The sequence below is a fragment of the Aythya marila genome, assembly GCF_965140915.1.
Source record: "Aythya marila genome assembly, chromosome: 14".
NCBI classification, from domain to species: Eukaryota; Metazoa; Chordata; class Aves; order Anseriformes; family Anatidae; genus Aythya; species Aythya marila.
This window is the reverse complement of record NC_139055.1, coordinates 11130186-11154851: the sequence shown is the minus strand read 5'-3', so window position 1 is coordinate 11154851 and position 24666 is coordinate 11130186. Positions and strand designations below refer to the sequence as shown.

Below are 24666 nucleotides of genomic sequence, written 5' to 3'. Positions count from 1 at the left end.
CCCCTCCCGCGGAGCTGCGATGGGCGCGTCCAACCCCCCCCCTCCTGCCGTAATGGCTGCAGTAGGGGCGCAGCTGGAATCGCTACCGTAATGATCCCTGCCGCGGCGCGGCCCTTACGGTAATGGGGTGGGGTGGGGTGGGGTGGGGAGGGGATGGATTTGGAGATGGGAGCAGGAATGGGAACACGTCGGGCATGTGGTCAGGGGTGAGGATGGGAATAGGGTCAGGGACAGGGATGGGGATAGGATGGGGTGAGGGTTGGGAACAGGAATAGGATGGGGTCAGGGATGGGGATGGAAATACGGTCAGGGATGGGGATGGGAATGGGATAGGGTCAGGGTTGGGGATGGGTATAGGAAGGGGTCAGGGATGGGAATAGGAAGGGGTCAGGGATGAAAACGGGAATAGGTTGGGGTCAGGGATGGAGGTGAAAACAGGGTCAGGGTTGGGGATGGGAATAGGATGGTGTCAGGGATAGGGACCTGGGGGGGGGGATGCAGGATGCTGGGGGATGTCCTGCACCAGCCCCTGGGAGGTTTTGGGGCCTCCTGGGTGTTTTACAGTGGGATGCTCTGAAACAGCCCTGGGAGGCTTGGGTGGGCACGGGGTTATCCCAAACCAGCCCTGTGGGGTTTTGCTGGGGGAGCCCCAGGCTCTTCCTCCCCGTGCCCAAACCAGGGGTCCCCTGGAGCAAGGGGGGCATCCCGTGGGACCCCCGAGCTGCCCGGCCACCCCGACCCCTCGGGTCCCCACTGGAGGATGGGGCTGAAGGGGGACAAGGCCACGCAGGCGGGGGTCCCGGGGGCCCCAGGGCTGGCTGTGCCCGTGCCCCCCCCTCCTCCCAGCCCTCTTCTGCCTGAGCAGAGCTGCACAATCCGCCCTTGTCCCCAGCGGGTCCGAAGTAGGTCAGGGAGGCTGGGCCGACCCCCTTGGACCACCCCGGGGAGGGGAACTCACAGGGGGGTGCTCGGGGCCCCCGGCACCCACCCCAGTGGCTGTTTCACCGGCTCGGTGCCCACCTCTGTCCTGGTGAGACCCCAGTGCCCCCAGCCCGGGGGATGCCAGGCATTGCCCCAGACCCTCCCCAGACCCCGGGAGCAGTTTGGGGTCCTTCTGCACCCCCACAGGCTCTGCCCCACTCTGGGGAGCCAGAGTCCTTGGGGTTTGGGTCGGGGTGGTCGCATTTTGGGGTCCCCAGGGGCTGCGGCGGGGAGCGAGAGCGGGGCTGGGTGGGAGCCGGGTGGCGGTGACGAGCACCAGGGAGAAGGAAGGAGAGAAAGGGATTTCTCACCCCTTAATTGCAGTTAATCATTGATGAACTTGGGTACAGCAGGAGGCAAAGGTCTGTGGTGGTGTCAGGGTGCAGGCAGAGCGCAGCCTGCGCGCAGCATCCCCAGCGAGGCACCGCAGGTAAGGGATGCCTGGGGTAAGGGGCGACGCGGGTGGGGGTCCGCCAGCGGCTCTGGGGGTCCCCGGACACCCCCGAGGTCGCCAGCACCCGGAGGCCAGCCCCGTCCCCCTGCGCCGTGTCCCCACGGAGCCCGTCCCCAGGCTCCCGGGGGAGCGCAGACCCCATGGCAGTCTCTCCCAGGTGGGCGCCGGGGGCTGGGGGAGCGCTCGGGACGTGCCCCAGGTTCTGCGCCGAGCACCGCGGGCTCCCGGCAGGATGGCACTGCCCTCGCTGCTGCTGCTCCCGTTCCTCCTGGCAGCAGGTGAGGACTTTGTTCGGTGCGGGCACGGGCTGCGGGGAGACACTGGAGCCGCTTCCCGCTCCCCGCTGCGTGATCCCGTTGCCCTGGGGGCAGCCGAGCCCCCCCACAGCGTCGCTGCCCACCCCACGGGCACCTCCTTGGCTGTGGGGTGGCACCCGGGGTGGGCAGGGGGCTGCTGCTGGGGGGTGAGGGGGTGAGGAGGGAGGGAGGGAGGGGGGGGAGCTGGGTTCCTGTGTGCTCAGCTCCTGTCCTCCTTGTAGCTTCAGGCAACACGCCCCCCATCTTCAACATGACCATCGTGTACGTGTCCGAGGACCGGCTGATAGGTGAGCGGGCGGCCTCGGGGAGCCTGGGGGGCACGGGGGGGGGCACGGCCAGGGCTGACACCACCCTTGTCCCCAGGCCAATTCGCTTTCCGTCTGACGGCCACTGACTTGGATGGGGACACGCTCAGCTACTCCATCAGCGGTGCGGATGCCTTCTACTTCAACGTTGACCAAAGCACGGGGGTCGCGACCGTGAGGAACCTCTTGGACCGGGAGGTGAGGGCACGGAGCTCCGCTCGGCGGCACAGCCCCCGGGGTCCCAGCATCGAGCTGTGCCGGTGCTGAGCGAGCCCTGCCTTGTGTTCCCAGTCCCAGGCCAGGCTCACCCTCACCGTCACCGTGTCCGACGGCATCAACGACGCGGTGAGTGCTGGGCTGGGGGCCGGGGAGGGGGCAACGTCACCCCCCGGGGGTGATGCTGGCCGGCTCCAGAGCTCCAGCTGGACACCGTGCCCCTCACCTCCCCCTGCCCCTGGCAGACCGCCAAGAAGCTGACGGTCATCGTGGAGGACAGCAACGACAACGCCCCGGTCTTCAAGGGCCTGCCCTATGAAACCTCCGTCCCCGAGGTACCTCCCGGGCACCTCGCGGCCCCGCGGTGATGATGATGATGGGTGGCTCCCCAGCGCGGGCGTGCCCGGCCCTACGGTGACGGTGACGGCATTGCCGGCACACTGCTCCCGGCAGACGGCTCTGTGCCAGCCCCGGGCGCCAGCGCAGGCTGGGACTCTGCCCTCGCCGTCAGGGAGTGCCCAGGTGCCGCTCAGCCCCGGGCAGCGTGACGCCAGCTCGGGGTGTGTGGGGCTGAGCCCGACCCCCTCCAGCACCCCCAGCATCGGGGTGCGGCTCCTGGGGAGCCCCCGGGGCAGGGGGGCGGGTGGGAGGCAGCAAGGGCAGAGCTCACCCCTGCGGGGCCACGGGGTCGGGGGGCCCCAAAATGGGGCCGGCGGGGGCCAGGGCTCAGCACCCAGCCCTGCCGCCCCGTGTGACCCCCCTGAACTCATCTGGGTGCCCAGAACATGCCGGCGGGCAGCATCATCTACACCATTTCTGCCACCGACGCCGACACGGGGAACGCAGCCAAGGTCAGCTACAGCATCCTGGAGGTGAGCACCGCGCCTGGGCACCGGCACCCCGACACTGGGGGGCTCTGCTCAATGGGGTCTGGGGGGCCGGGAGGGGGGTTTGGGGTCCCGGGATCCCCCCCAGCAATTGCTCTGCCCCCCTGTGAGGACCCCATGGACACCAAGGAGGGGTCCCTATGGGCAGAGCCTGCAGAAGGGTGGGCGCTGAGCCCCCCCCTCTCTGTGGGGTCCCCTCCACTCCCTGACGCGGGGCACTGTCCCCCACCCAGGTGATCCCGGACAACGCGAAGAATTTCTGGCTCTTCTACATCCTGCCCAACGGCAGCGTGGTGCTCAACGGCTCGCTGGACTACGCCACCAACACCTTCTACCAGCTGAAGATCCTCGCCCAGGTCGGGGGCGGCGTGGCCGGGGCACGGGGGGCGGTGGGGAGGGCTGCAGGGGGGACTAAAAGGCAATTTGCCCCCAGGACAGCGGGGGGCCGCTGTACGGGGCGACGGTCTTCCAGAACAGCACCACCTACTTCTCCATCACCGTCGTCGACCTGCCCAACCTGGACCCGCGCTTCCTCAACGAGCCCTACTCCGGCTCCGTGTCCGAGAACAGCCCGCTGGTGAGGAGCCCGCCCGGCCCGGCGGCGTGGGGCTGGGGCTGGGGCTGTCCCCGCGTCCTGCCCTCACCTCCCTGTCCCCGCAGGGCGTCTCCGTGCTGACCGTCACCGCCACCGACAGGGACACGGGGGTGAACGATGAGATCTTCTACAGCATCACCAGTGAGCGAGGCTGGGGCAGGGGTTCGGGGGGAGCAAGGGGGATGGGGCAGGACCCTGGGGACCACCCAGCACCCTGGGAAGCGCCCCAGTGGAGGCCGAGGCCGGGTGTGCCTCCCCGCTGGCTGCAGCAGTCCCTGCTGTCCCCATGCTCCAGATGCCAGCGTCCCCTTCGCCATCAACATGACCACGGGCATCATCACCGTCAGCGGCTGGCTGGACCGCGAGCAGCTGCCCAGCGAGGAGGTGCTGCTGGAGGTCCAGGTGAGTGGGGGGCAGCGGGGAGAGCCCCCTCCTCTTCCTCACCTCGGCACCACCTGACCCCACTGCCTCCTCCTCCTCCTCCTCTTCCTCCTCCTGGCCAGGCGCGGGAGAAGAACATGGACATCCACGGCATGGTGGCCAAGGCCAGCACGGTGGTGACGATCTTGGTGGTCGACGTCAACGACAACAAGCCCGAGTTCTACCAGTGCTCCCTCCCCAGCTGCGACTTCACCAAGAGCCAGAGCAACTTCAAGGGCAGCATCATCGAGCACTCCTCCTCCAAAGTGCCCGTGTCCAACCTCAGCATCGTGGCCCACGACCCCGACAAGGTGGCAGCCTGCCCCTGGGGCTGGGCTGGGCTGCGGGTCCCTGCCCCTGCTGCTCCTCCACCCTCACCCCTGGCCTCTCTCACCGCAGGGCATCAACAGCACTTTCGAGCTGTACCTGCAGGGTGGCAGCGCCAGCGCCTTCAGCGTGTCCCCCACGACGATCGTGGGCACGGGGGAGGTCCAGATCCTGGTGCAAAACCCGTCTGAGGTGGACTACGAGATCAGCCATGTCATGGTGGTGCAGGTAGGACCCGCTGCCGAGGGATCACCCTCGCTCCCTGCACGGGGAGGGCACAGCAGGGACACGGCCCTTCCCTGCTGGCTTCGTCCTGGCAGCTCGTTTGGTTCAGGGGGCTGGGTCGGTGTGACAGGGGGGCTGGGTGACATGCTCGGGGACCCACACGACGCTGCCACTTCTCCACCCCGCAGCTCGTGGCCAACGACACGGGGAATCCCGTGAACTGCTGCTCGGTGGCCACCGTGACCATCAACCTCATCGACACCAATGACCACTTCCCCGAGTTCCCGCAGAGCGTATACGTCCTGAGCGTGATGGAGAACAGCCCCGAGGGCACCATCATCGCCCCAAACATCACGGTCAGGCACCGGGCAGGGCAGGGCACGGCGCGTCCCCCGGGCAGGGCACCGCGGGTGCAGGTCACCAGCAGGGACCTCGGTGTGGGGACAAAGTGGCAGCAGGGTTGGGGGACCCTACACCCTTCAGGGACACATTTTTGGGGTGCTCACCGTCCACATGCAGTGCCCCAGGTCCATCACCACCCCGGGGGCTGATGGAGATTCTCGTGATGCTTTCTCCTCTCGTTCAGGCTTACGATCCAGACAGCGGTGCCTACGGCCAGATCACCTACCAGCTGCTCCCGGATACCATGTACGTGGGGACGCGGCCGGGGGGTGGTCCACGGGGTGCTGCCCGCCCGGGGATGGAGCCCCGGTGATGGGTGCGTGTGTGCCACAGCCTCGGAACCTTCACGGTGAACGCCATGAGCGGGGCGGTGCTGGTGTCGAAGGGAGCCTCGCTGGACCGGGAGACTCGCTCCATCTACTACGCCAACATCCAGGCCAAGGACGGGGGCGGCATGATGAACACGGCGCTGCTGGAGATCTCCGTGCTGGACGAGAACGACAACGCGCCCATCATCACCGGCTCCTACTTCATCTCTGTGGAAGAGGGGCAGAACGTCAGCACGCAGGTCAAGGTAGGTGCTGGGTAACGAGGACAACCCCCGGGGCTGCCAAAAAGGAGCCAGGGACCGTCCCGAGGGGTGGGCAGCCCTATTGCAGCCCCCTCGGTGCTCTCCTTTCAGGCCATCGACAACGACGAACCCAACACCCCCAACAGCGAGCTGGGCTTCAGGATCCTGCCGGGGCTCTTCAGCAGCAACTTCACCATCAACGAGACCACGGGGCAGATGCACAGCAAGGAGCCGCTGGACCGCGAGGCGCTGGATGACAGGGATGGGCAGCTGGTGGTGACGGTGGAGGTGTACGACCACGGGGTGCCACCTCTCAGCACCCAGGTCAACGTCACCATCACCGTGGCGGTGAGCCCCGGGCACAGCGGGGTGGGGAGGGTGCAGAGGCGGCACCCGGCCGTGGCACCGCGCCCTGAGGTGCCCCAGTTGATGCAGGGAGGCAGAAAGGGGGGTCCTGTCCGTGCTTCTGCCCCTCGCCTTGTGCCCTGTCCCCCACCTCCTTGAGCGGTGGCACTCAGGGGCTTCACCTCCTGCAGGACATCAACGACAACACGCCCGTGTTCCTCGAGCAGTCCTACGAGTTCTCCATCTTCGAAAGCTCCTCAAGTAGGCGCCATGCGGGCAGGCTGCGGGACAAAGGGTGGCCCGGGGTCAGCGCCCGCTGGGCACTGAGCGTCCGTCTGTCTGCAGATTCCTTCGTGGGTACCGTGGCGGCCACGGACGCCGACAAGACGGAGATCAATTTCCGCATCTCCTTCCGGCTGCAGAGCGGCAACGGCTCCAGCAACTTCTTGATCCGCTCCCACCAGCTGGGGACGGGCAACTACAGCGGGCAGCTGTCCCTGGACCCCGACACGACCATGGACTACGACACCCTGCAGCAGAAGAGCTTCTACCTGCTGGTGGTGGCGGAGAACACGGCCACCGACATCGTCAGGAACGCCAGCGTCCCCGTGGTGGTCCACGTCCTGGACGTCAACGACGAGTCCCCCTCCATCGTGCCGACCTCGCAGACCGTGACCGTGAGCGAGAACGGCACGCAGCAGGGGCTGGTCTACACCGTGAGCGCCTCCGACCCCGACACCAACCACTCGCTGGTCATCGAGGAGCTGCAGGTCACCTGCCTTAAGAATTCCACAAGCGCCGGGGACGTGTGCTGGGACTGGTTTGCGCTGCTGCCCGACGGCTCGCTGCTGGTCAACAGCTCAGAGATCGACTTCGAGCTGTGTGACACGGTGAAGCTGACGCTGCGGGCCGAAGACCTCTACACCGAGAAGGGCGACCGCTACAGCAAGAACGGTACGGAGAGCACCCGCTGGCACCGGGGCAGGGAGGGAGGGGGGTCCTGCAGCTCCTGTCCCCATCGAGGAGCTGGCCCGGTTGGAGATGGAGGGGGGAACGTCACCATGGGGTGAGCAATGCATTTGGGATTTTGGCAGGAACCCTGACCATCAACATCAAGGACATAAACGACAACACGCCGGTCTTCCTGCCCATCTCTGAGACCTTTGGTGAGCAGCAGGGCTGGGACGCAGCCCCCGTCCCGTGCTGCCCAGCTCCCAACTGGGGCAGGGCTGCGAGCAGTGCGGGGTCCGGGCTGGGGTGACTCTGTCCATCACTCTGTCTGTCCTCCACAGTGGTTGTCCCCGAGGTCTCTACTGTGGACCTGCAAGTGGCTACCGTGAGGGTGAGGAGCTGCGTGTGCACTCCTGGGGAGCTGGGCTTGCCCGTCCCCACGGCGGGCACGGGGCGAGCCGTGCCCATGGGTGCTCCTGCCCTGCTTTGTCCCCGCAGGCCACGGATGTCGACTCGGGGCTCGGAGGAGCCATCACTTTCTCCATCTTCGAAGTGGTGTTCATGGAGGAGAATGGGAACAACCGGACCTTGGAGAACCTCTTCAAGGTGGTGACCACGGGCGAGCAGAACAACTACGTGGGGAGCATCCAGTAAGGCCGTGGGGCTGGGCTGGGGCCGCGTGGCAGAGGCTGAGTCCGTCCCTGCACAGCACCGGCATGGGACGAAGGGACTCAGCACCCCCCTGCTGCAGCCCTGTGGGATCACTGATGTCCCCGTCCCCCTAGGGTGGCCAGCAACCTCGACGTCTCGCTGAAGGGGAAGTACCAGGTGACGGTGAATGCTCAGGACCGCACAGCCCCGCAGAACACGGCACAGACCGTGCTGACTGTGAGTGTCACCCCTGTCCCCTACCCGGGGGTTCCCCCGCGCCCTGCCCAGCCCCGCTCACCCCGCTGTCCCCACGCAGATCTTCACTGTGGACCAGAGCTACCGCATTCGCCTCCAGTTTTCCAAACCGGTGGAGGAAGTGCAGAGCAAGTTGGAAGAGATCAAAACGTAAGGGCTGCTGGGGCTGGGCCGGCCGCTGGGCTGCAGGGGCCGTGGTCGCTTCCCATGCAGGTACCCAGCTCTTTCTCCCCCAATTCCAGGAGCCTGACCCTCGCCACCAAGGCCACGGTCTACGTGGTGGGCATCAGCAGCCCCGAGGACAGCCGTGCCGCCCGGTGAGTGGGGCGCGGAGGGGCAGTGGGGCTGCCCCAGGGGAGGACACCGCGCCCCGTGCCACCCTCACCCCGTGCTTCTGTCCCTGCAGGGCGCAGGTCAAGTCGGTGATGGACGCGTACTTCGTCTACAGCAACGGCACCGCCCTGGATGTCAACGAGCTGAGTCAGTGAGTGCCGGGCAGGGGGCTGTGTGTGGGCACTGCTGCCCGCACGGTGCTCACCCCCTGCCCTGTTCCCCTTGGCAGGCTGATCCAGAGCAACACGCAGGCCCTGGTCCAACTGGTGGAGCTGGGGCTGGCTGTCATCGTGAGTGGGGCTGGGCAAGGGGTGCGGGGAGAGGGCGCCGGCCCCGTGCACTGCACGGGGGTCCCCCGAGCTGCGTGCTGCCCTCAGCCCTGCTCCGCTCCAGGGCTCCGGGGAGGTGACGGAGACCAACAAGGAGACGCAGATGATCGGCATCATCGCGGGGCTGGCGGCGTTCCTGGTCCTCTTCATCCTCATCATGACCCTGGTCTTGGTTCTCACCACCAGGAGGTACCACGCGTCCCACCCCGTGCCCCCGTCCCTGTCCCCGTATCCCCACCCCAGCCCTCGCCCCCCTCACCCGCCCCGTCCCCGCAGCTACAAGAGGAAGCTGAATGCCATGAAGGCTCTGAAGGTGGCCACGACGCTCAGCCCCACCGTGGCCCAGCAGGGAGCCGGCATCCCCGGGACCAACAAGTACAACGCTGAGGGGTGAGCGTGGGCGCCCTGCTGGGGGGGGGGGAGCCCCAAAACATCCCTGCCACCCGGGGAACGCGGCAGGTCCTGCGGTGCCAGGGCCGGTCACTCACCTGCCTCCCGTCCTCCGCCAGGGCCAACCCCATGCTGAACCTGCCCATGGACCTGTCCCACGACCTGGGCTTCCACGAGGACACCAGCTCCCTGGCCAGGTGAGCTCTGTGGGGCTGTCACCCTGTGTCCCCACACCACTGGTGCTTCGGCTGTCCCTTAACCCGCGCCCTCCCCTCTCCGCAGCACCAATTCCCTGGATGAGAACAAAGTGGATTCGCCCAAGGATAACAACCCCAAGGCCAAGGTACCCGGCGGGGAGTCCCGTGTCCCCTCCGCCCATCCCCATCCCCTCTGCTGTGTGCTGGAGCCCTCGTGTCCCCTTCTCTCCGTTGCCTTGGCAGCTCTGGGGAGGGCTGGGGGTGTTGTTGTCCTTGTCCCCGTCCCCAGCCCCTGACCGTTCTCCCCTCCCGCAGCCGCACAAATCACACCCCACGGACCCCACTGAGGACAAGGTGCTGGTGGCCGCCCTGGACGCGAAGGAGCCCAGCAAAATGGCATTCATCAACAGCACCTTCAGCACCACAGACTTGTGAGCGGGCACCTGGGGGACAGAGGGGCCAGAGCAGGACTCTGGCAGCTGCTCCGGCGCCATCCTGCCCAGATGCCAGCAATAAACCTGCCACGTGTGGCTCACAGCGTCCCGTGGCCACCAGCCCCTGCGTCCGCGCTGCCCACTGCTGCCAGCCAGCACCGGGTCCCCTCTCCTGGCAGGAGGGCAAGCCCAGTGCCACCGCAGGGCTCAGCACAGCTTCGTGCCACCGGGACCCTTCCCGGGGCCACCCCGCTGCCCGTCACCCCACACCCCCCCGGGGAGAGGTGCCTGCAGCCCCGCTCACAGCTTTCTGCAAGGTTTTATTACCCAACACCCAAGTTGACAAGTGTAGTCCTCCCCCCCCTTCCTCCCCACATCCCCCCCAAAAAAAAAAAAAAAAGAAATGAAGAGGAAAAAGAAGATCAGGGACTGAGCCGCAGCACAGGGCTGGGGGGCAGGGGACAGGGGGGGACACTGCACAGGCAAGGGGCTCCCAAGCACCCCCCAGGTGCAGCCTCCAGCAGCTCAGGTGCTTGCCCAGTTCCCGGGGCCCTGTGGGACCAGTCCTTTGCTGGGGTCGGGCTGGAGGGAGGACGAGGTGCTGGGTCCCGCGGTGCTGCTGGCAGGGGGATGCTCGCCCCCCCCCGTGCGCCGACCCTGTGCTCCCAAAGCTTCCCAGCACGGCAGGGACGTAGGAAAAGTGTTTCAAAAGAGCCACGGCCCCGCAGGCCGCGGGGGAGGAGGTGGCTCGCAGCTGAAAGTGTCTCTTAAAAAGCTCCAAAAATGCAAACACCGTTCAGTAAAAGCCCCCCTCCCCACCCCACCCCCTGCAAAAACCCAGCGGTAAAAAGTGGCAGCGCTTTGTGGCCGGCGCGGCCCTGGCTGCTGGACAGGAGAGCAGCGAGGGGACACGGGGACCCCCGCACAGGGACAGGCACCCCGGGCATCTCGGGCACCCAACGGGGTCCTGGGCAGGCAGGACGGACACGGCACCAGGGTGGGCTCTGTCCCCAGCGCCAGCTGTGACGGGGACACGGACGTGCCCCGTGCTCCAACGCAGCCAAGGAGGGCTGGGGGCATGGGGACAGCCCCCCCGAGCACCTCTGGCCACAGCAACGGGGACAAGCAGCCGGTGGCCCCGAGCACACGGGCTCCGTGTCTCCGATGTGGCTGCCTCCATGCTCCTGTAAATCCATTTTGTGGGGCGAGCACGGCCAGGGGCGGGTGGCACCGCGATGCAGCAGCGGCTCCAGCACGGGCAGCGACGCTGCTGCCTGCGGTGCAGGGCTGGAGCTGGGGGGAGCCAGCAGCGACCTGCCCGTGTCCCGCTGCGAGCCCCTGCCACGTCCCAGAGGTGCCACCAGCACCGTGTCCCACGGCACCACTGGTGGGGGCCCCCTGATGAAGGAGATGCCTCATCCCCGCCTGCAGCGCTCCGTCGCCACCCGCCCCGGGAGCCCTGCACGCCGGCAGCAGGCGTCTCGGGGCAGCGGGGCAGGGTCCCCTCCCCGAGACCCCCACCCCCGTCCTGCCGGAGCGGGCAGGGGCTCACTCCATGGCGGGGCCGGCGCGGGAGCAGCACCGGGGCCGCCGGACGTTTTGCAGCAGAGCCCGAAAGACGCTGGGCTGCCTCTTCGCCTCGCCTTTGCGGGGGGCTCCCTTGACGGAGCCGGCGCGGGTGCTCTGCGGGGTCATCACCACCTGCCGCCCGTGCTCCTCGATCTGCTTCTCCAGGTGCTTCTGGATGGCCATGCCCAGCACCTCCACCTCCATGGAGGCCCCGTACACCTCCCACGTCATCCCCTTCTCGTCCCAGCTCACCTCCCGGATGGGCTCCGGAGCCTCCTCCACCGCCCCCTTCACATGCACCTCGGGGTACGAGGCCTGCGGGGACTTGGCCACCGGCGTCATGGGCCCGGTGGCCACCGAGCGGGTCTCCACGGGCATGGACACCTGCATCTCCGCGTCCTTCTTGGAGGGGGCTGCCCCCGGGTGCGGGGCGGCGGCGGAGCCCGGCTCTCTCTTGGGGAAGGTGAAGGCGGCGGCCCCGTCCGGGGGGCTCATGGGGCTCAGGGCCACCGACACCAGGGACGCCCGGCTGTCCACTTGCGTCCCCATGTCCTGCGTCCCGGCATCCTGAGGCGGGGTCACCTCGAACGAGTAGGACTCGCACAGCAGCTTGGCTGTCCGGGGCTGCTGGCTGCTCTCGGCGTCCGCGTTCCCCTCGCCTCTGCCCTGACCCCCGCCGGGGGGGGCAGCCGTGCCTCCCTGCGGGGGCTTGGCAGCCTCAGCGCCCCCCGCCTGGGGGACAGCACCCGGGGACGCGTCTGTGCCGCCCTGGGGCTGCTCCTGGCTTGGCATCAGGGGGCTGCCGGTCCCCGGTGCTCCCGTGGCCGGCTCCAGGAACGCCACGTGCTTGGCCGGAGCCGGCGCGCTCCCCGCGTCCTTGCTGGGCGCCTTGAGGCAGGGCTCGGGCAGGGGGGGCACGGGGGCAGCTTTCTCCTTCGGGGTGCCGGGGCCCGCGGGACCACAGGCGGGGGCAGTGCCGACGGGTGCCGCGCAGCTCCCCGCTGCTGCGCTCCCGAGCGCACCGGGAGCCGGTCCTGTCGGCACTGGTGCCTTCTCCGCTGAGCCCGGGGCCTCGGGCTCAGCCCCGCAGCAGTTCCTCATGGCACGGCCGCCCGCGGCGCAGCCGGAGCTGGGCAGGCGCTCACCCACCGCCGGGCAGCCCGGGGAGCCGGCGCCGGGCTCGCAGGCGTCCTCGGCCTCGCGGCTCAGCAGCTGCAAGCCCTCGGGCTCCTTAGCGCTGCCCATGCCCGGGGAAGGCTTCTCCCATGCTAATCCTGCAAGAGAGGGGATGGGGCGGTGAGCGGGGCGCTCACCCCGGCCCCCCCAGGGCTGGGGACAGTCGGATGCCGACTGCTCCTTTCCGTGCCGCCTGCACCAACAGGTCGGGCACTGGGTGCTCGGTGGTGCTCAGCGCCCACCCCGGGGAAGGGCAGAGCAGTGGCAGCCTCTTACCGCAAACGCCAGCCTTCCCCCGGCGTGGTCGAGCCAGGAGCGGGATTCAGGTGCTGCTGCAGCTCCCGGGGCCGCGGGGACGTGGCCTGGAGACCCTGCGGAGGGAGAGCAGCTCGAGAGCATCCGTCGGTGCCCGGCAGAGCACTGGGGCTGCTCGGCACGGCGTGGGGCGAGGGCACCCGTTTGGGCCAGGCATGCGGGCAGGCTGCAGCCACCCTGGGGGCACCACCAGCCCCCTCCTCTCCGTGCCCACCCGACCCCTGACCCCCGGCAGCGGCATCTTTGTGGGTGCTGAGGGCCTGGGGGGCTGCAGAGCACGATGAGGGGCTCGGGGCTGTCAGAGCCGTGCCCCGGGCAGGGCAGGGGCTGCCAGCTGGGCACCCCGCACCCTCACCCTGCGCATGGCACCCACACCCCGATGGGCACGAGGCCACGCGGGGTGTGCCAGGCGCCGGGGGGACACCACCACACACAACCACCCCCAAACACCCTCCAGCCCCTATGGGGGCAGCCCCACCCCACGGGGGTCGTGGCAACCCCGAGCTCCCCGGACCCCAGCAGCTCAGGCGGTGCCACCGGGAGCGGAGACCACGCTGCCACCACCCCCTGCGCGCCCCTGGCACCCCGGCGCCCACCTCCCCACGCAGCCCCCGACCCCCCCCAAAGCGGCACCTCCCCTCGGGGCCGGGCCGAGCCCACCCTGCGGGCACCCAGGGGCGCTACGGGCACCCACAAGGGGGGGGGGGGGTGCTCGGTGCCTCGTTGCGAGGGGGGGGGGGCGCACCCATCCCTGGGGCACACGCGTGTGCGCACAGCCGGCGGCTCGGGCACACGCACGGGGGCACGCGGACGCGCACGGGCACGCGCCCGGCCGAGCCCCGAACAAAGCCGCCCCCCCCCCTCCTCTCTCCGCCATCCCCTCCCCGGTTACCGGAGGGGGGGGACCCCGCCACGTGCGCGCCCCGGGGCCGCCGTTACCTGCGGCTGCCGCCCGGTCCCGTCCCGTCCCGTCCCGCTCCGCTCCGCTCCGGCGCGGTGGCGGCCGCGAGCATGCGTGGGGCGGCGGCGGCGGCGGGGGCGGTGCCGGTGTGGGGAGGGGGGGGGGGGGGGCACCGGGATTTGGGGGGGCGAACGGGGGTGGCGTCGGTACCGGGGTTGGGGACCGCGGGCAGCATCTGTCGCTGCCACCCCGCTGCCCGCCCAGCGCACCCCAACCCCGGGACCCCCACCCTGCAGCCCCCCCCCCCCCGCACCCCCCGGGGTGTGGGTGGGGGTCAGCCCGGTACAGCCGCCCCGGGACCCCCAGGGCTGTGCCACCCCGATGCGCCCCGGTGCAGCGGGCACGTGGCCGGCACCGTGGCCTGGCCGGTGGGTCCGTGGCACGAGCCCCCCCGTGGCACCGTCCCCCGGGTGGGGTGGGGGTGGCAGCGGCACGGAGCCCCTTCCCCTCCCTACCTCGTGCTGCAGGAGGATGCTTCGCTCCCCGGCATCACCGCGGGGTCTTTGGCGTTGGCTGCACCCCACGGCCACCGGCCCCGAGGGACGGGGACACCGGGGCTCCCCGCTGGCACCACCGAGGGGACGAGGAGGGCTCCCGCACACCCCTCGCCCGGGGGGGAGCACGGGGAGGGGAGAACGTCCCCGTCTCCCTCCCGGCAGCGCTGCCTCTGCTCCCGGGCTCAGGCTTTGTCTAACTCCTTCCCACGCACTCCCGCTCGCGCTGCGGGGGGGAAGGCGGCCTGCTCGCCTCGCCTCGCCTCGGGGGGCTCACGGCCCCCCTCCCAGGGGGTGCCCGCCTGCCCCCCAGCACCCTGTGGGGCCAGCGTCGTCTCCCTGCCCCGGGGATGTCGCGCTGGGGGTAGTGTCCCATGCACAGGGACACGCGGTGAGCCCCCACTGTGCTACCACGGTATGGGGTGGCGGGGGGCTCCGTCACCCGATGTGGGGCACCAACAACCGTGATCCACTCGTGGTTCACCCTCTGTGGTCCCCCCCATGGCAGTGGGGACCGAGGGAGGGACAGCCACAGCCACCAGCCCCATGTGCTGCTCCTGCCACCTCTCCTCCATCCTGGCACCCATGGGTGCCACCAGGCTGCCTTTGGAGAGGATGGTGCAACAGGTCCGTGGAGCATCCTGAGGACTGGTCTGTGGGGCAGGAGCTTGGGGCCGGGGGGGTAACATTAACCCTCAGTTGGGGTTTCCCCATCTTGTGGTTAACATTAACCCCCCCGGCCCTATAGATCTATAGGGTGGCGCAGCGCCGGCGCGATGGGAGCTGGCACACCTGGTTGCCTGGAGACAGGGGAGGTTGGCGGTGGAAATGCTCCTTCCAGTAAACAGCGAGGCTGGAACAAAACCCCGAATGCTAAAAATAGGGAGGAAGGATATCAAAATAAAGAGCGCTGCCTTGCCTCCCCAGGGCACCCCCACGCCACTGCTGGGCACCCCAAAAAGCCAGGGGACGGATGGGGCACATGCATGGGCAGTGACAGGAGTGGGTCTGTGCTGCTGCGGGATCCCAGAGCCCCAATCCCAGACCCCATAGCAGCCGGCACCTTGCCTGGATGGCTGTGCTGCACCAGCTCGTCACGCACGGTGCACAATTGGTGCACTCGCAGCCAGGTGTTTGCACGGCCACAGCCACATGCTGTCCCCAACCCCGGGCTGTGCTAGTCCCAGTTTAGCACTTACTGGTCCCAGTTGGCCCCCTGTGCAGCTGGGTATGGTAAGGGGCACCCCAGCTATGGGTTTACATCTGGGTTTATGCTGCCCCATGGGGGCTCGAGCCCAGGCTGGGGATGGGGAGGACAGGGGACACCGCAGGCAGAGCCAGGTCCTGGCGGAGAACAGGACCACGGAGCTGTAGGGCCGCATCCTGCCTGCTCTCACCTCAACCCCCCCGCTCTCCTCTTCTCTATCAGCACCTTGTATCCCAGCCCCTCCATGTCCCAGCCCCTCCATGGGGGGGTTGGCGTGCGCCCCTCCCCTCCCTGCAGCCAGCCTTCCTCCCCGGCCAGCTGCCTTCTTCCTCCTCCTCCTCTCCCCACCCGGGCACCTCCGGGCTGGCAGGATAACAATAGCGAGGAGGATGAGTAAGATGGTCCCCATTGCCTTGGCAACGCACTCCCGCGCTCCCCCGGCTCGCGAGGAGCCAGGCAGCTGCCTGAAAAGCGCATCCTCCCCGCGGGGAGGGGGCCGCGGGCGCAGGTAGCGTGGCAGCCCCCTCCCTCCGCGCCGCGGCCTGCCTCCCACGCGTGCACGGGCAGCGCCACGTGAACGCGCCAGGCGCGCCCACGCCAGCCGAGCCCGCACCCGGCACCCACAGCCCCGGGGGGCTGACGGGGTTGCCCCCAGTACCGGGGCAAGCGTAGGCTACAGGTGTAGGACCGCACTCAGCCCCCTCCCCAAGCCAGGCTGCGTCCCGGCGGGCAGCACCCGCTGCGGGGTGGCACAGCCACAGATGCCTTGGGGTGGTACAAATGCTCCTGGGAGGTCCAAAAAACACCTTGAAAGCCCTCAAAACGGCGCTGCCTGCCCACTGCCTTGGCTCCATGACGCTCATGCCATGCAGCTGGCCATCAAAATGGCGGCGGCAGGGCGGCCATTTTGAGGGCGGCGGGGCAGCCATGTGGAGGGCAGTGGGGAGGCTGCGGGGCCGTGGCGGTACCGGAGCGGTGCCGGGGCAGTGCCGGGCCGGGGGGAGCCTGGCGGGGGGCAGCCCTGATGCCCCCGGGCTGCTGGCCATGGTGGAGACTTTCTACGGGCGGGCGGCCAGCTTGGCGCTGCAGTCGGCGGCGGGGAGGCCGGGAAGGCTGCCCTGGCTGCGCGGGCTCCTGGAGACCATCCGGAGCTGCAGCTACGTGCTGGAGGTGGCCTTCCCCCTGCGCCGGGATGGCGGCACCTGGGAGGTGGTGCAGGGCTGGCGGGCACAGCACAGCCAGCACCGCCTGCCCTGCAAAGGGGGTGAGGGAGCCGCGGTCTCTGTCCCAAAGGTCCTCCCTTTTGGTTCACCCCACCTGCAGCCCCCTCCGGATGTCAGCGTGTGGCTCGTGGCCGTCCCCGTGTGCCTTTGAGTCCCTGTCCTAAATGCCACGTGCTCACTGAGGGTGTAACGCACCCCAAACGTGCCCCATAGCGGTCACGGTTGTTCCCGAGGGGGCCCAACCTCCTGTCCCCTAACAGAGGTGCTCCCCGAAGCTGTCCCGTGTCTGTAGGACAGCTGGTGGTTAGGAGGTTGTTTTCCATTCCATGGTTGTCTGGAGGAACGAGCCCAGCTGAATGATTTCTGATCACCTATTGTGACTGGATGCTGCTGTTTCAGAGGAGTCAAAGCCTTGCCTACATTTCCTCTGTGCCGTTTGTGGCAAAAAAAAAAAAAAAAAAAAAAAAAAAAAAAAAAAAAAAGGCAGGTACTCTTCATTTCTTCGCTCTCCTCTTTTCCCAGGGGTTCGTTTCAGCAGTTCAATCGGCGTCGATGAAGTAAAAGCCCTGGCTGCATTAATGACATACAAATGTGCCGTGGTGGGTAAGTACCAGAGGAGCGTAAAAGCGCGCGGTGACTTGGGCATGGGATGGGGCCGCGGTGCGCTGACTCAGAGCAGCTCGTTAGGTGCTTTGAAAAGCAGAAGCGCTCTGGAGGTGCAGGATGTTCCTCCGGGCACTGATGCGCGAGGCCCGGGCTCGCTGCGGCTGCAGAATGCACTGCCGGGCGGCCGGGACACGGGCGTGCATCGGGGAGCGCCAGGCGTTGTGCTTCTCACATGCAGGCTCTGTGTTGTCATGGATTCAGCGCTGCCGGGCGGTGGTTGTGGCAGGCTCGGGGTCCGTATCCTGCCTGCTTTCCTCCACACAGCATCTTAGGGGGGAGCTGTGCGTGGCGGGGGGGGTGCGTGCTTGTTGGGGGCAGGCGGGGAGCATCTGGCTGCCTCACCCGGTCTTTTGCAGATGTTCCTTTCGGTGGTGCCGTGGCGGGTGTGAGGATTGATCCCAGGAAATACTCGGTGAGCTCCCCCCCTCCTTCCCCTGCTGGCGGCCCATAACTCACGCTCCATTTGCACAGCCCTTCCTCTCCGCGTATCGCAGCGATGCGCTCTGACAAGCGGGGGGGGAAGCCGCTTGCAGTGAGTAACACTCACCCAGCAACTGTGAAAAGCAGCTCTGGGGGGGAGACGGGGGTGGTGAACTCTGATTTACGGTTCAGTGCGTGCAGACAGACACAGGCTGAAAGGCTCCGGAGCAGGGATGCTGCCCTGCTGCTGCTGCGGTGCTGGGGGAAGGTGCAAATCAGCAAGGAGCTGGATGGGGAGGGGTCAAAGGGACCCCGAGTTCACACATCTCTTTTTTTGACATAGCAAGGGAGAATTATCCCCATGCAGACATCAGGGTGTGCTGTGTAGAGGCGGGGAAGGGGAGCTGTTGGGTGCTGGACCTTGGCTCCCTGATTTTTCTTGGGGCCTGTAGTAACAACAGCGTTTTGATGCTCTCACACAGGAACATGAGCTGGAGAAAATAACGAGACATTTTACTATAGAGATGGCCAAGAAGGGATTTATAGGTGAGAGTGGTTTTTTCTCCATTCCGTAAGAAGTGAGCGGGTTGCAGGCAGCGGAGCAGACAGCAACTACCCACTGGGCACTGCCCTGCTGCTCTGCTGGCAGGTCACTGCTCCTCTCTGTCTCGGCTGTGAATTTGGAGCAGGGAGAGCCCCATATAGCACCAAACACAGCAGCAGCTGGCCCAGGCTGCACTGTAGGTGCTGCTGATCAGCAAGGGCACTGCCCTTGGTTCCCGCTGGCCTGCACGGACGCATTGGAAGGAGGGAGAGTTTCTCCTGCTCAGCAGATGCTAGTCACAAACCAACAACCTTTGTGTTCCCTGTTTACTTGAAAATGATGGGAAGGGACGTGGCAAAGACCCCGTAAAAGCTGAAGATGCTGATGCAAGGGAGGCTGGGAATATGCTGGTGCATGGGCAGCTCCAGGCTTTGGACGGGGCTTTCCTTGGTGTGCCCAAGAACAAAACTAGCCAGTGGAAACCATACGTACGTATGCCAATGGCTGGAGCAAAGGAATCGAATTGCAAAGACAAGATTTGACAGATTTTCCTCCTCCACAGGGCCTGGGATTGATGTGCTGGCCCCTGATGTCAGTACCGGGGAACGGGAGATGTGCTGGATAGCTGACACCTACACCTACACGCTGGGGTACCGGGTAAGCTCCAGCGCTGCTGGTTCGGAGCCCAGGGTGCTGTGGGTGTCACGAGGGTTTGTGCCCAGGGGCCCTTGCCAAGGAGTTGCTGCAGTTTTAGCTGAGGCTCAGGGCTGGATGAAGGACACCGAGGCTTGGGGAAAGCACATTTAGCTCAGGGTGCTTCTCTGGAGGACTCAGACCAGGGGAGACCTTAACCACTGCTCTTCCCTGCCTGGCCTCGCAGGACATCAATGCCCTGGCCTGCGTCACCGGGAAGTCCATCAGCCAGGGAGGGGTCCAAGGGCGACACTCTGCCACCGGGCGCGGGGTGCTGCATGGCATCGAGAACTACATCAACAACACGCACTACATGGACTGCATCGGCATGAGCCCCGGCTTGCCCGGCAAGACCTTCGTGCTGCAGGTGAGTGCCCAGCCCCCTGCAGCTCTGAGGAGGGCACTTCTCTGGCGTCTTTCTGCTGCTTCTTTCTGGGAGAGCTTTCAGCCTCAGCTCCTGCAGCACTGCCCAGAGATGATTTCCTGAGCCCCTGGCTCCTGAGCCCCAAGCGTGTCACCTCCACCTGCTGGTGAGCTGTTCAGCACCAGGTCCACAGAGCTGGCCCATCCCTGCAAACAAAACCTCTGTAAGGTTTCAAGCAGAGGAACTCACCATGGCAGCTGGCATGGCCAAATTTGCTCCTTTGAGCAGTTTTTCAGACCGGCTGCATACGGAGGCTCAGGGGTGAGCGCTGCTCACACTGTGCAGGCATTTCCAACATTTCTCCCTAGCCATCCACTAACACCACATAAATGGGAGCTGCAACAAACCCCGGTCTGTGCAGCCACAGAGAGGACAGGAGACAGGATACGGAGCTCTGGTGGCTCTGGTGGAAGGAGCTGGTCCTTGTGGTGGCTTCACATTTCTGTCACCAGCTGAGTGAGCTCTGAGGTTCCCCGCTGTGAAGCTTCTGGGCGCAGCCCCCATCCCTTGGGGTGCTCTGTGGGTCTGGGAGCAAGCTGGGACCTCAGGGTGCCAGCCCTGCCTCTTCCCCTCTCCTCCCAGGAAGGGCTTTCCCTCCCCTGCAGCCAGGCCTTGCTCCCAGCCGCGGTGAGGTGCTTCCCCCTGCTGCATCTCCTGCAGCTGCTGCTCTCGGCCGCTGCTTCCCCGACACCGCTGAGCCACCACTGCTCTGCCTGCAGCTTGGCTGGCTGCATTTTCTGCTGAGCCCAGTGCTCTTTGGAAGGAGAAATAAACAGAGCAGTGCGAGGTGCTGGAGGATTGCTCAGATTGTGCCTAGGCGCTGTGCGGTGCCCAACAAAGGGCTGTGCTTCTCACTGCATCAGTTTGCTGTTGAGATCGGCTCGTAGAAACTGAACAGCGTGCTGTGCTTGGAACATCACGTCCAGGAGCTCTGGAGGTGATAAAGACAGGCTGAGCTGGGAGCCACAGGGTCTGCTTCGTACAACCCTGTAGCCAGCCATGGTGGTCTCTGTCCTGCCAGCACCTCGTCTACCTCCAGCTGGGGCGCTCACCAGGGACAGCTAGGTCGGGGATGCTGCTCCTGTTGCACAGCTCTCTGTTTGGCCCCACGCCTTCCCTCTGCCCCGAGCTGTCGCTGTTCTGTGTTGCTGCAGGGCTTTGGCAAGGTGGGGCTGCACACCATGAAGTACCTGCACCAGTTTGGAGCCCGCTGCATCTGCCTTGGGGAGACAGACGGGGCCATTTACAATCCCAGTGGGATCAACCCCAAGGAGCTGGAAGACTACGAGAGAGTGAGTTGAGCCTGTTCTGAATGGGTGGTGGTGGGTGCTTGTCCTCAAAGCATCCATGGAGCAGGGGCTGCCCCGCGTCTCCTGCAGAGCCCAGCTCGGCTCTCCTTCTCGCTCCAGGGCCATGGCACCATAGTTGGCTTCCCGAAAGCAGAGCCCTATGAGGGCAGCATCCTGGAGGTGCCCTGTGACATCCTCATCCCTGCTGCTATTGAGAAACAGCTCACGAGGGAGAACGCGCCCCGGGTGCAAGCCAAGGTATGGAGAGCCCACAACATGCGCTCCCCCTGGGGACCTGCTGTGTGCTGTAGCATCAGTTGGGGCACTCAGCACCCCGGGGAGGTGTCACGTCACCTCGCTGACAACATGCCCCCTGTGCCAGCGGGACAGAGAGTGAGGCAGAGGTAGCAGGTCACGTAACGGAGGGGAAGAGGGAAGCCTAAGCCCTTCCCTTTGCTGGCAGGAGCAAGGAATGTTGAGTGACCTTGGCTGGCTCTGCTGGCATCCTCAGCATTCGCTGCTTTACCACATCCTCCCCCAGGGCAGAGGAGATGAGATCCTTGAAGGTGCTGGGTGTTACAGTGTGGGCACTGGAAATCAGAGGCAGCAGATAAGAGTGAGCGAAGCAGGGAACTGCTCCAGAAAGCAGCTTCCAACCTCCACTGTGAACTTCAGGTCCAAAGGGACAAGGCATGCTGGCACCTGGGACTTTGTCACGGCCAATATCTTTTGCAGCCTGAACCTTTAATCATCTCTTGCAAAACATGAGGTCTGAGTGTCTGTGGGCCCTGAACAGCCTCGGTGGGGAGGCGGGCACTCAAAACTCTGCCACTAGAAGTGACCTGGTGGGGGGGGAAACAGCAGCCCAGGCCTGGTTTCTCCTTTCATTTCTCCTGTCCCATGTCACCTCTGCTCTGCTTGTGCTTTCAGATCATCGTTGAAGCTGCCAACGGCCCCACTACACCCGCAGCACACGACATATTCCTGCAAAGAAACATCCTGGTCATCCCGGTATGTCCATCCCCAGTGCGTGGGGAGGTGGCAGGCTCACGGTGGTGTCGGCTGCACTGATGTGGATCCAACCTGGCTCTGCCAGGCTCCGAGATCAGGCAGCATTCATGGTGCTGCCGCAGTTGTTTCCTGCCTCACTCCAGCTGCCGAGCAAATCCGGGGAGCTCAGCTTGCTGCTTTCCCTTCTGTGCCCTCCCGGTTCTTGGCTGCAAGCGGTGGCAGACCCCAGGGCTCCTGGCTGTCACCAGCAGGTCCTGCAGTCATGTTTGGCCAGCAGCAAACTGCCACATCGCAGCTGGTGTCTCTGGTCAGAGACTCTGCAGCCCTAGGACTCAGCCAGCCCGGTAACCTCAGGGTGTCCCTGAGGGCAGGAGTGGGGAGGGGCTGAAGGCAGAGGGGGGAGGACCCCCCCCCCCCCCCCAGATCAATCCTGGGTCTCGGGGTCACTCGAGGCAGCAGACGACGAGCGTGTGCTGCCCTCGGCAGGACGTGTACGTGAACGCCGGTGGCGTGACCGTGTCCTTCTTCGAGTGGCTGAAGAACCTGAACCACGTTAGCTACGGCCGCCTCAGCTTCCAGTACGAGTGGGAGTCGAGCCACTACCTGCTGCAGTCGGTGCAGCACAGCCTGGAGCGCTGCTTCGGCAAGGCCCGAGGGGAGATCCCCATCCTCCCGTCCCCCGAGCTCCAGGCCCGCGTGTCCGTAAGTGCCTGAGCAGGGTGGCTGTCCTGGATGCTGGTTGCACAGTCCCTGGCACCCCTGTCTGCTGCCCCCAGCAGGGTGTGGGATGTGGGGTGTGCGTGGTGCCGTGCCGCTGTCGGTGGGCAGTTGCCTTCCCCTGGTGTGGGGACAGCTGGGACAGGGCACCGGGTGTCCTGGGTGCCCCCCACGCAGAGCCCCCCGGGCCAGCTGAGGGTGCTGACCCGTGGTGCTCTGTGGGGCTGCGTTTGGTAAATCAGCCCAGCCTCCCCCCAAAAAAAAAGATTAATTTGCTGTCCCCCTCAGGGTGCCTCAGAGCAGGACATCGTGTACGCGGGACTGGCCTACACCATGGAGCAGTCAGCCAAGGTACCTCGCGGGGCTCCTGGCCTTACCCCAGCCCTCGCTGCGGGGGCTCTGCCTGCAGGGTGCCCACCCTCAGCACCACTCGAGGCCTGGGTTCCCCTTCCCCTGCTGGCTGTGGCCGCAGCTCGGGTAAAGCCTCTTGCTCAGCAGTCCCCCGCTGCTCCTGGCACAGAGGGAGCACCGCCTGGGTCCCTGTCCTTCTCCCTGTCCCCCCGAACCTTCGGGTCCCATTCCCAGGATTGTTTAGATGATCCCCGACACGCAGCCTGGTGCTGGCGGTGCTGGGGGAGGCCTCGTGCCACCCCTGGGGACAGCAGCCCTGTGCCGTGCTCAGCAGTGGGCACCCAGGGGTGGCCTTGTTCCCTTTGGGTGCTGCTGTGGCTGTGGTTTAGTCCTCGCACACACTGCGTGCCCCCTCCTCCCTGCCTCCCCTTTGCCCCCAGACCTTTCCAGCACACGGCGGCCTCACAGCTCCACTCCCCTCAGCAAATCATGGACGTGGCTGCGAGGTACAACCTGGGCCTGGACCAGCGAACCGCTGCCTACCTGTGCGCGCTGGAGAAGGTGCTCACCGTGTACAACGAGGCCGGCTTCACCTACTGACAGCACCCGCCAGGCTGCACAGGACAAGGACGGGCTGCCACGCGGGGAGGGACACAGGTCTGCTGCGCAGAGGTGCCCCGATACCGCCTGGGGAAGCCCCGGTCTCTATAAATGGTTTCTTTTGATGGTTTATATGTTCTCTCTCGTGCCTGGCTCTCAGCTCGCCTGGGTAGTGTGGGCTGGATTCGTCCCTCCACACCCGCTCTGCCCCAGCCCCTTTGCAGCCTCCTGGTCAGAGCAGGATGTCTGGCTGTGCCCCGGCTGCCCCCGTGCCACGCTGCTCTCCTGGGAGCACTCTGCCGCATGCTGCAGGACTTCTTGGCCAGCTAGGGGAGCTCTTCCGAAAAGCTGAGCTAAACCAAGTTGTCCTCCTTCTGCCAGGGGCTGAACCCCTGCAGCGCTGCTGCCCGGGGACCCACTGCAGCACAGCCGGTCCTGCAGCACTCCCAGCCTGGCTCTGGGGACACGGCACGGGGGGTCCCACGCCCCCCTGCAGCCTGTCCCACCTTCAGCTGCTGCACACATCCTCCTCCCTCCCCAAAACTGTGCTCCCAGGCGGGTGGGAGCAGCGCCAGCCCCGCTCCCCCTGGGGAGAGCCCCAGCTCAGGCTGTTTAACAGTGTGCCCAGCAGTGCATGGGGAGCGCTGCAGGCACTGCTGCAACTGGTGCAGACACGGGGATGGGAGCCAGGGCCGGGATCTGCAGGCGTCAGCAGACCTGTTGTGTGCCTGTGCTGACTGCTGCAGCTTCGCTCCTCACCGGCAAAGCTGGCGAGCCAGCATGGGTGAGGAATTTAATACGATCCGCGCAGGGGCAGGCTCAGCAGAACCTCTCCCCGCTGCCTCTGCTGCAGCAGAGGGGCTGCAGGCTGCCTGGGGACACAGTTTGGTCTGGGGGTCCCACCCGGTGGGAGCTGGAGGCCCAAAGATTGCCCTCTGGGGTGGGTGCTGAGGAGATGTCCTCCTTTGCTCCGTGCTCCTAGCACAAGGATCGGGGTGCGTGTCCAGGAGGCACCTTACTGCACGTCCTGCTGCTCTGGGGAGGCGTGAGCCTGCAGGAAGCCTGCGCCCAGCACCTGAACCCCCTCTGCTCGCACAGCCTGTGCCTGCTGGCAGAGCCAGGGGCCAGAACTGGAAGGGAACCAGTGCTCGAGGCCAGGACCGCATCCATCCTCCTCCTGGCTTAGGGTCCTCAGCCCCAAAGGTCCCCTCCATTCGCCAAGCACTGCAGCCAGCAGCAGGACGGGTGGCACGGGGATGCTGCCAGCACCCCAGGCTCAGCCAGAGCGTGCTGCCCGCTGCTGGAGCAGCAGCAAGCACACAGGGAAGAGTTTTGTCTTCGCGAGGACCTGCTCCCACAGCCTGCCCCAGCCCCTCAAATCTTCTCCCTCAAACCCGCCAGCCCTGCCACCAAAGGGTGGG

General features: G+C 66.4%; 3 protein-coding genes across 3 annotated transcripts; 2 read left to right on the top strand and 1 right to left on the bottom strand.

The window, feature by feature from the left end:
- The first annotated feature begins 1362 nt into the window (after window positions 1–1362).
- CDHR2 (cadherin related family member 2) lies at window positions 1363–9710 on the top strand. Its single transcript, XM_082771746.1, has 32 exons — window positions 1363–1411; window positions 1593–1713; window positions 1974–2039; window positions 2116–2255; window positions 2349–2402; window positions 2519–2608; window positions 3056–3145; window positions 3394–3516; window positions 3594–3737; window positions 3821–3896; window positions 4051–4157; window positions 4259–4486; window positions 4575–4730; window positions 4916–5083; window positions 5314–5375; window positions 5463–5703; window positions 5812–6048; window positions 6237–6306; window positions 6391–6999; window positions 7140–7211; window positions 7338–7387; window positions 7495–7646; window positions 7782–7884; window positions 7964–8052; window positions 8145–8219; window positions 8309–8386; window positions 8465–8525; window positions 8629–8753; window positions 8841–8954; window positions 9074–9151; window positions 9237–9297; window positions 9467–9710. The coding sequence occupies exons 2-32, from the start codon at window positions 1668–1670 to the stop codon at window positions 9584–9586; spliced, it is 3885 nt and encodes a 1294-aa protein (XP_082627872.1). The 5' UTR covers window positions 1363–1411; window positions 1593–1667; the 3' UTR covers window positions 9587–9710.
- A 752-nt stretch (window positions 9711–10462) lies between these two features.
- On the bottom strand, window positions 10463–12707 carry GPRIN1 (G protein regulated inducer of neurite outgrowth 1). The gene is made up of 2 exons (XM_082771787.1): window positions 12607–12707; window positions 10463–12428 (listed from the first exon to the last, which is right to left on the bottom strand). The coding sequence occupies exon 2, from the start codon at window positions 12397–12399 to the stop codon at window positions 11134–11136; it is 1266 nt and encodes a 421-aa protein (XP_082627913.1). The 5' UTR covers window positions 12400–12428; window positions 12607–12707; the 3' UTR covers window positions 10463–11133.
- Window positions 12708–16159: 3452 nt separating this feature from the next.
- On the top strand, window positions 16160–23245 carry LOC309883709 (glutamate dehydrogenase, mitochondrial-like; the record flags this gene model as incomplete). The annotated part of the gene is made up of 12 exons (XM_082771998.1): window positions 16160–16571; window positions 17053–17133; window positions 17553–17608; window positions 18099–18162; window positions 18723–18817; window positions 19041–19220; window positions 20432–20569; window positions 20687–20824; window positions 21497–21577; window positions 22064–22279; window positions 22583–22645; window positions 23129–23245. The coding sequence occupies 12 exons, from the start codon at window positions 16160–16162 to the stop codon at window positions 23243–23245; spliced, it is 1641 nt and encodes a 546-aa protein (XP_082628124.1).
- Between the last annotated feature and the right edge of the window lie 1421 nt (window positions 23246–24666).